Here is a 9,897-nt window from a genome sequence, read left to right as displayed (position 1 = left end):
TACTTCCAACCAACATCGCTTGAGTTGCCGATCAACACCATTGGCACCACAGGCACCGACCCATCAGCACCTGAATCGACATCCATTATACAGTACCTCTGTACCTACAAACAAGATTGCAATATCTTAGAACTAGTAGCAGGCCAGTAGCACACACAGATAGAAGGCAGCACAGCAAATCAGTATAAAATACATCTAATCAGTAATCACTAATCGATATAAAATTTCTAAGCACTAAGCAGGCAGTTGCATAGCAACAAATCAATCTAACAGTACGAGACACATGACCAGAACATAGCAGTGCGCCACGCAGCAGTATCAGATGAGCAGATCAGATGAGCAGATGATCAAATTGACTAGCATAGAGACACAACATCTGAGAAAATTAGAAGAGAAAAGGGAATAGGGAGCGTATACCTGATGGTGCGGCAACTGGCGACCGACCGCGTCGAGGTCGAGCTTGTTCTGGGGCCTGGGGCTCTGGTCACCTGGGAGGAGGGGAGATGATGGGGCTGCTTGGAGGAGTAGAGCCGGCGTCCTGGTGGCCGTCCTGGTGGCCTGGTGGAAGAGGAAGAGGGCGGCGGAGTTGGCCCTTCACCGGCGAACGAGGAACTGGAGAGGACAGCCTCTCTCTCTCGCTATATGTACTGGGAATCGTCGTTTGGGATGCCACGCAACCTTAATTGTTGTTGATTGGGATGCCTGCAACCTTAATTGCCTCTTTTCCCTCCCAACTGCCGCCAATTTTTGGAGATTGTCGCCGGCGACAATGGACGCTCGAGGCCACTTTTTTCCTCCGCCTTATCTTGCTACATCACGCGAAAGTGCACGCTTATCGCTTAGTCATTTCGCTTTTTTCCGCTCAGCGCTTAATGCCTCGCTTAGGCCTGAAACGGAGTGGTAGGCTACCACTATGCTCGCTTTCACGCTAAACTTTTAGGGAAGAAAATGCGCTGGTGGATTCGTCGGCATATAAACAACACAACACGAGGGACGAGATATAACCATCTTAGGGTTACATCATTGTCGTGATGGTTATGGTGTACTCTAGGTTGTGTATCGTAGATTCCCCTCCTTGCCGATCTCCCTGATCCTTATAAAGGAGGTCAGATCTTAGGACTCCGAGTCGTTTATATGTTAGGGTACCCTTGTATTGCTAGTTCTTGCGTTGCACACGTGTTCATGGGCTTCTGCTGCCATTGTATCACTGGCTTCGTGGGCCTTCAGTTTGACCACACCAGGTACGGTAACAGTAGATACGTGATAAGATAGCTCGCCCTGACTCGTCTCCGGCCGCGACGCCATCTAGAGCGGGGCGGGTGGAGATGCTCGTCGTGTACAAAGTAGTGGTAGGTATGGCCTCGTGCCGGTGTGGGGCTTCATGCACGTAGTTTGGAGTGAGACCTTAGACCTGTTCGGGTTGATATGGGGAAAATTACGGTTCTTCCTCCGGTTTCTTCAGCTATGGTGTCAATAAAGTTGTGTAACATGTCTAGCTCAAGCTTCTCCAGCGGGCACTTAACTTTTCTCTGGCCGGCCGTGGTGGCGGGAGGAGAAGGGATGGTGGCAGCACGTGTCTCGTCGTTCTCTGGCCGGCCGTGGTGGTAGGGAGAAAAAAGGGGAGGCGCCGAGTGACGCGGCTCGGTGTCGAAAAGATGGAATCGACGATTCCTCTGCCGCCCTAGGTGGATGCGGCGGTGACTTGTTGATTCTACACTAGGGGAGAAACTTTGCTTTTATTGGATGTATCTTCACACGGGCGACAGGCTCGCAATCGTCCTTTATGCCCGAAAGGCGGCCACTCCCTCCTCTGGCATCGGTTACGGTGAGCTCCAGCCGGTGCATGTGGGTCGTCTTTAACCTCTAGGCCTTGATGCCGAAACGTATGCACGTTGGGTTCAGCGTAGTTGGCTCTCTCTCCTCACCGCCCCTAGTGGTGTCGTCCCCAGCAACCGTGAGAGTGACTGCGGTTTTGCGGTGGAGAGGGAGGTGTCCTCTATTGCGTTTCTAGAAAACCCGCCAAAATGTACATCGATCGATCATGCTCACAGGCAGTGGCCGCACAGTGCGGAGACGCGTAGAAAGTAGGAAGTACTATACCGCTCTGCACGACAGCAGTATCTAACCAAGGAGAAGGGAGAAAGAAAACGTGCAATGCAGCTAACCAACGAGACAAAGGGAGAAGCGAGACGACGTACGGCACCAGCGATCGATGCCGCATGCACGCACGGGCTAGTGCTACTAGTGTCTAGTAGCAAGTGGCGCAAGCGACCAGGTCGGCCAAGCCAGCCCAGGCGGGCGCGACCCGGGCCCACTCGCAGCGGTACGACGGCCGGTCCCTCTGTCCTCCAGGGCCGAGCCACGTCCTCAGAGTATCGCGTCGCGGTTTCAGTGCTCAGCTAACACGTGATACGCCAAGGCCAGGTCCTGTTTTGCTTAAATAAATACTGGGATTAGTACGAAAGTTTCGGTACCTGGTACAGATGAAGTAATTTGAGTCACAGGGTTTGTTCCACTTGCGTTTTTTTGTACAGTTCCACTTACAGGCTGCGTCGCAGTAAAATAATCCATCCGTAATTACTACAAGTCAATTGTTTTTGTTTTGTAGAAACGGTGGCAGGTAGGGGCAACTCGCAAGATCTCCACGTAAATAAACCTCATGGGAACTGAACCCTGAAAGCTGAAAGCTTCGCCGCCGCACGTCGGGGATTGTTTTCTTTCTGTTCTGCCGGCACCGTTTGTAGATAGATAGCTCGTCCATGAGCACACGGAAACCCAGAGAGGATCAGCGGAGCCCACTGGCTGCCGCCTCCTCCAAGCACACTCGCTTGCCTTCCGGCGTACTCCTCACGAAGTTTACCAGACCACCCATGACTTACAGGAACTGACACCCCGGACCCACCAGGGGCAGCGTCGTGAACAGGTCGGACGGGGCCCCGCCCACGGCGTCGTACGTACGGGGTCGGCGTCACGCACTGGAAGCCAGCCACACCGCACCAGACGCCGCCCCGGTCGGTGACTGACATGCCGGACTGCGGCTGGGCCCACGAGCCAGCGTCGGAGGCGCCGCGTCATGGCGGGAGGACGTGGCGGGCGGGGGTCGCCGCGCGGCGCGTAGCTGTAGGTGGGCGGGCGGGCGACGGAACGGAAGGACGGAAGGAGAGTGGAGTCGGGGCGGGTGGGGCCAGGAAGGATATTTTATGTTTTTTGCGTGGGGCGATTTAAAAGGCCCCGGGACGGCACGCCGTGGCGTTGGTTCGCCTCCACGCACACACGCCCCCCTCATTTCCGCTCCACCTTCCTCCTCCCTCCTCGCCTACCTCCTCTCTCCCGTCTCTCTCCTCCACGCCTCCGGTCCCCACCCATCCAGCCAGCCACCGGACGGGGCGATGACGGAGGCGGACGCGTGCGGCGGCGGGGTAGCGGTGGCGGAGGAGGAGGCGGCGGGCATCATCTGCTCGCTCCGCGCGGGGGACCTCGCCGGGTGGACGCCGCCCTGGAGGGCCTCCCCTATCGCCTGCGAAGGGGCCACGATGACGAAGGAAGACGAGGAGGCCAAGGCCTGGCCGGCGGTGACGCGCGGGAAGCGGTCGCGGTCCTCGCGCCGCCGCTCGCCGTCGGGCTCCGTCTCCGGCTCCGCGACCAAGGGCCGGTGGGCGCGAGGCAGCCCGGCGTCCCCGCTCGACTACAGCGGCGGCGGGTCCGGCGCGTCCACCAGCGGCGGCGAGGACGGCGCCTTCTGCTCGCCGCCGGCCGTCGCCGTGCCCACACCGGTCCAGCCGTCTTCTACCTCGACCAAGGTACGTTCGTACGCGCGTGCGTCGCCTTCTTCTCCGCTGCAAGTCTTCTTCAGTTCGTCCTCCTTTCGCCTGGTTGGCTGCCCGCCTGCTTTCGGTTCCCGTCCGTCCACCTACAAGAGGCGGATGGCTTGTGGATGAAACATCGCTTTTCCACAACACACCTCACCCGCCCGCTTTTTGTTCGCGCGACCTTTTCTCCCTCATTCCTTCCATCATCCTCCGCCCCTTTTCTCGACTTTTCCGGTTAATTTCTCTGTTTGCCGCAGATCTGTACGCAGGTTCGAATTACCGATGGGTTGTCTGCGCAGTGGCACACCGAAAATGATTTTGCAGTGTTTCAATCTCTCGCGTGTGGATATAGATAGATAGCAATATCAGCAGCGTCATCATTCCACATCCGGCTGGTAGTTGACTGCGGGGGGCAGCGGCGGCAATTCGCATCGGTTGGTGCCGTCCGTGGGGCTCCTGCTGCCACCACCCAACCCAAGCCACCCACCCAACCAGAAGCCACTCTCACGCGGCCATACCGCTCCAAAAGCCCCAACTGTCAGTGCCCAATCTGCTCATCTTATCTATCCTCTACCGGGGCCCGCCCGCCACGCAGCTGGGGCTATCGCGGGGTCAACCAGCGCGCGTCGGCGCTCGGCGCGAGCGGTCCACGCGATTGGCGCGCCGTGTCTGGCGGTGCCGCCGGACACGGAGGCGAAGCGACGGTGCGCGCTGTAGCATGGTCAGGGGCGTGTCCCGGCCACTTGGCTCCTGCCACGCGTCACCCAGGTCCTCTGCTTAGACCGTGTGGTCCCACCTGTCACGGTCTCGTACAGGCGTGGTGCTGAGAAAAACAAAGCTGTAGCATGCAGGTGGGGCCATCGCACGGAGCATTTGGTTTCATCAACGAGTGCTGGAGATAGGACGAGGGCAGATGGGTAGCTCGTGTTACCACTGTGTACTGCAGTTCGATTTGAAATTCATAATGCGTTTCACGTGATCGATGGCAAGTGGAGCGAGCAATCCACGCGGCTCGGTTCAAGGCCGGTGCGTTCTTGGTGGGGAGTTGGTTACTTTGGGCTTCATCATTCCTTTCCCTACTCTACCTGGAATCTCCTCTTTTAAAAATAAAATAAACAGCATGCGTCCCCTGCTGTTGCTTTCTTCCATCTCCACCTAGCTAGCTCACCACCTGCTGCGTTGTGCGTTCGGTTGGACCCTAATCCCCCGATCTCCTTCTACCAGCAGCTTGATCGTGGCTATCTAAACTGCCTGACTCACCTCGTTTCCTTCTGTTGCAGCAGGTGGCATCTGCCGGCGCACGGCGCGCGTTGATCCTCCCGGTGCCCGCGACGGTGTTGCAGCCCCGGCCTGCGGGACAGCGGTCGCGGAAGAAAATGGTAAGCCACGCTCAACTCCTGCTCGATCGGCCTTCATTTGAGAATCAAACGAATTAAGCAAGCGTGTCGGCCTAGTCAGAAGCTAGGCGCGCGCGGTCCACCGAGGCAGGATCGGTCGTTGGAGATAGGATGCTCAAATGGCTGGCATTTTTTAGCTTATTTTTAGCAGTACGGAGTACTAGCTTTTAGTAGGATGGAATAAAGCGGCTAGCTGGTGCAACCACTGCCACTGCAAGGCAGAACAGGTCTGGCAGAGCGATTGCTGCAAACAAAAGCGCATGATGCTTGGCACACCAAAGCACAAACAAAAGGAGCAAAAGCCGCCTCAGGCAGAAAAGATCCGCACGGCCGCACCTCGTCACACCACCGGCCGGTCGGTCCTGTCCAGCAACTCACCAACGAACCATATATAGCGTCAAATTCCGCATATGTTTTTCTGAAGAAACCCCCACGTCTTTCATTTTCTTTTGGCTTTGCTTAATTTGCTGATTTTTCCCTGATTTTTCTCGTGGGTTTTTGTGATGTGCGTGCAGAGGCTCCCGGAGGTCCAGCAGCTGGTGCAGTCCCTGGCGGCCGAGAACGACGGCCTTCGACAGGTAACTGCATGCTAATCACTTCCTCCTTTGACGACGGCCGGCCTGTATAGTATTTTTCGTACCACGCATAGACTCTCTGGCTAATTTAGTCTGATCGTGTTCTCCCATCTTGGTGTCTGAAAACAGGAGATGCAGTCGTTGCGGAGAGCCTGCACGTCCCTCTCGAAGGAGAACAGCACGCTAGAGGTCAGTCTCCTACCCTTCCTAATTCCTACGCCACCGTGCGCTTCCAGCTAGCATGTAGCGATTCGATCGAGTGCGCAATCGTAAGCCACAGAGAATGGAAATTCTCCTTGCGCACTTGCTAGTATGTATCGTTGGCTTCGAGCGCAAGTGAAGCGATCGATGCCAAACAAACTTTCCGGTTTGCAGGAAATAATAGACTGTGGTGGGGTCCCTTGGCTGGCTTAATTTATCCCCTTGTGCTAGAACGAGTATTGTATTTGGTCTCTTTGGTTTTCCTTGAGAATCTCAGAGCTTCAGTGCACACACACATCCCTCTCAACCACGGTTGTTGTTGTTGCTGTCCTTGAGAAAACGGACAGTGACGGGTGCCGTTGAGATAAGCTTTACGCAGGTTAGGATATCGATTTGCCCTCGTCTTTTATTTCTCTTGTCTTTTCATTCACATCGCTCTCAGCCACCGCGTGTCGCTGCGCGTGGGCCCGTCGAGCCCACCTGCAGAGGCTTGAATCACCTGTGGTGCCATTAACGGGGTTTCCTAAGATGGAGATGCGCTTTTACTTCCGCATCAGTGCCAGCTGCTGCTTCAAGATGTCTGTCCGAACCAACATGGGGTAGAAAATGGAAGCTCCTGTCAGCAGATCAGCTCAGCTTCCCTTGGCATTCCGTAGGGGATCGTGCATTCACTGTTCTGTGCTAATGGATGAACAGTAGCAAGAGTGTGAAGACAGGCCTTGCACTGTGTACGCACGCTTCGTTTTCACTGCCCGTACCCTGCCTGTCCACAAATCTTTCCCAACAAATAGAGAATGACAAGTTGCCACTGTATCCTACCTGTAAATAACCAGTGCACGCCACCAACCCAAACCGGGGCATGGCGATCTCGTGGCCTTCTTCAATGCCCTGCGTGCCACAATTATAAACGGAGTTGCACGGCGTACGATCCATCTACCTCTGTTGGACCCAGGGCCAGAGTGACCGGGCCGGGCAGGGCTACGGCAAACCTAGGTCTCATCTCGTCCAGGCAACCTGTAGACTATAGTGTGGTACTGCTTCAACTGTGCTGTGTGTGGCATCACCACACGCGCAAGGCATAGCTGAACGGACTCTAGTGTAGTGGTTCCGCGACCCGCACGTTTGGGACCCGGACACGCGCGAGGTCGAGATCCTGGTCGTCGGGTGGTGCCGCGCGATTAGTGCGTAATATAGCGCCCGGCCAATACGATGCTTAATGATTTCCCACTTAGTTTGATACGCAGAGGTATACGCGAGTGCAGCGTACGCAGGTGGGTGGCTAATTACTGCGAGTTAAGCGCATGGTGCAGTATAGCGAGCAGCATGCTGCCCCGGGTGAGTTAAATGTTTATGTCAGGTGCACCCCTCCTGTCCCCCGTTACCGCTCCTCGATCCGTGTGCTTTGCAGGTTTCATAAATGTTTTTCATTTATGGAAAGTGGGCAGCGAACCCTGGATCTGTACACTTTGGGATTACGAGAAAGACACTAATTAATGGCCATGTGTGGTCAAGCATCGGCCCACGGTCAAATTAATGAAATGCAACGAACGGAGCAAAGGGTGCAGTGCTGGAACGTACACAAGTAATGGAAGTGATGAGTTGCTTAAATTATTGCCGGCCGGCCTGAACATGCTTAGTGCTGATTAACTTACATAGTAACTGATAAGAGCTTACATAGGGGGTGGCAACACGTAGACTAATAATCTTATTACTGAAACGCTAATAGTAGGTGAAGCCGGGGATAGCGCGCCGCCTGTTGTAGATCGAACCACAGTGAGGATGACGATCATCGGGGATGTGTGATGCAGCGCTCCCTTGCTCGCCGGGTAGATAACAATCTGGTAGGGGTGACTATGCTGGCCGGCCTGGCACTTCTTCAGTTCATGCGTGCGATGACGACGCAGAGGGCAAGGAAGTTGGCAATGGCCACGAGCCAGATCTTCCTCAGGTGAGCATTGTTGTCGAGCAGTATGACGTATGGTGCGGGCATGAAGAATCTACCCCACCTAGACTGCAGGTACTCGATGTATTTGTTCTCCCATTTCCAGAAGTTGCATCCTCCAGGCTGACAACAGAAGTAGACATTCAGCATAGTGAACGACGAGAACATGATAAAAGAAGGAACGAGTAGACAGATTGTCGGCACTTACGCCCTGATTCTCGCATTTGTAGAAGTGCCTGCCTGGGTTTGCTGTGGTGCCGAAGACGAACTAGAGCACCTGGCCAGCGTGGCAAAAGGGGCATCGGATGAGGGGCAACGGAGCGACCTCGCCGACGAATGCATGGGCCGGTGCTGGCGCGGAGCTGGAGACATCTAGGAGCGAGGAGAACTGCTGCAGCAACGATGGTGAGAGTGGAGCTGTGAGGGTGTTCTGATAGCCTGGTTGTGGATGGATGGGTGCGGGAAGGAGATGTGAGGGAGGGGCTAAGAAGAAGATCGGGGCTTCCTTCAGTTATTGCAAACCGCGTGCGCGAAAATACATGGAATACACACCTACCAAACCTGTGGACGGAGCCCAAATACATGGTTATCTGTTAATACGTTCCTAATCTTGAACAAGGTGACGGGGGGGATTTCATCCTCGCCCGTTGCCGGGTTCCGTTGGGTATTTTCGAGTGGTTCCGCTATATATTTAGGCCAACCAACTAACTGAATGGTCCCTGTTTTGTTTTGTCCGTGATTTCCTCTGGCCTGGCCTGGCATGGTCAGGGGGTTGCCCATGCTAGGTCCGGCCACTGTAATGGCAGACATCCTGGACCTTGACCTGGACCTGCTAATCTAAATGCTAACTGGTAAGCACATAACGCGTTTGATCATAGTGGTAGTTCACCGTGCGTCTGGCTACAAGAACGCCGTAGAGGTAGAGTGTCAGGAAATGCTGTTCATTCCAGGATAGGGACTCCGTAACTGAATCTGCATTTAGGTTTTAGAGTCATGCCTGCCTCTGTCGCCGTTGATGGGGATGGTTTGTTAGCTGAATTCAATCACTTTCCGTATCTGAACTTGACTAACATCTTCCCGTTTCACCAATTTTGCAGACAAGGTTGGAGCATTCTTCCTCGAGCAAGCGGAAGAGGATTGGGTCCGAAGAGCAGCAGCAACAAGCGAAGCCTCGTGCATCCGAGCGTAGCGCAGCCACGAACGGCTTCGTGCTCCCCGATCTGAACATTCCGGCACAGGACATCGCCGACGGGTCAGTGGCGGCGGCTCCCTGACGGCTTGCTCCGGATTCCGGCTGTGGTGCCCGACGCTAACCTGATAAGTTTATTAACCGTGTTAGGGAAAAGCTGGGACTAGAAGATCAACTGGTTTTACTACCTTGCCTGATAAAAAGGTTCTCTTTTGTTTAGTTTTGAGTTTCTTTACCGCGGGGCTTCTTCTGTACCAATGATGCAGAGAGGGGAGTTTATCTTAGCTCTAGGTTCAGTCCGTGTTGCTTGGTTCCTGTAAACGAAACGCAGTACATTAGCGAAACTGTTCATATTATTTCGTCCAATCTGGTGCGCGTTCAAGTGTGAGAGTTTCAGGTTGTGTGCGATGCTTTGTAAACACTGACAAGCTGGCTGACAGCATTACTGTGCTCACATTTTGAACGAAAGATACTTTAGCTCATCTGGCAATGACCAACCTCTCCTATGGAGCACAGAAGCTGAGACCTATTCAGCTACCGCAGAGGAGAAACCTGAGAGGCTGAGACTGGTGGCATATAAAACAGAACAATCATGTTATACGTTCAGGTCAAAACTCATCACAAACAAACAACTTGGAAAAAGTCAGCATCTACATCTCTCTCCATACCCTTGACGGCTTGCCATCACGACAACACTGAAGTAAAACCTCTAGACAAATGAAGCTTGCGTACATAACGCACATTGTAACAACGCAAGTTATGACAATGAAGTTTAGCTGGAGTA

The 9,897-nt window shown here is 54.4% G+C and overlaps 1 protein-coding gene across 1 annotated transcript; it reads left to right on the top strand.

Annotated features, from left to right (window-relative positions):
* Positions 1–3,266: 3,266 nt before the first annotated feature.
* Positions 3,267–9,495, top strand: LOC124662832. The gene is made up of 5 exons (XM_047200625.1): positions 3,267–3,800; positions 5,090–5,188; positions 5,722–5,784; positions 5,911–5,970; positions 9,022–9,495. The coding sequence occupies exons 1-5, from the start codon at positions 3,390–3,392 to the stop codon at positions 9,196–9,198; spliced, it is 810 nt and encodes a 269-aa protein (XP_047056581.1). The 5' UTR covers positions 3,267–3,389; the 3' UTR covers positions 9,199–9,495.
* Positions 9,496–9,897: the final 402 nt, after the last annotated feature.

Source organism: Lolium rigidum, chromosome 1, assembly GCF_022539505.1.
Source record: "Lolium rigidum isolate FL_2022 chromosome 1, APGP_CSIRO_Lrig_0.1, whole genome shotgun sequence".
NCBI lineage: Eukaryota > Viridiplantae > Streptophyta > Magnoliopsida > Poales > Poaceae > Lolium > Lolium rigidum.
Note: the sequence above shows the minus strand (reverse complement) of the source record. Positions and strands in the feature narration are given on the sequence as shown.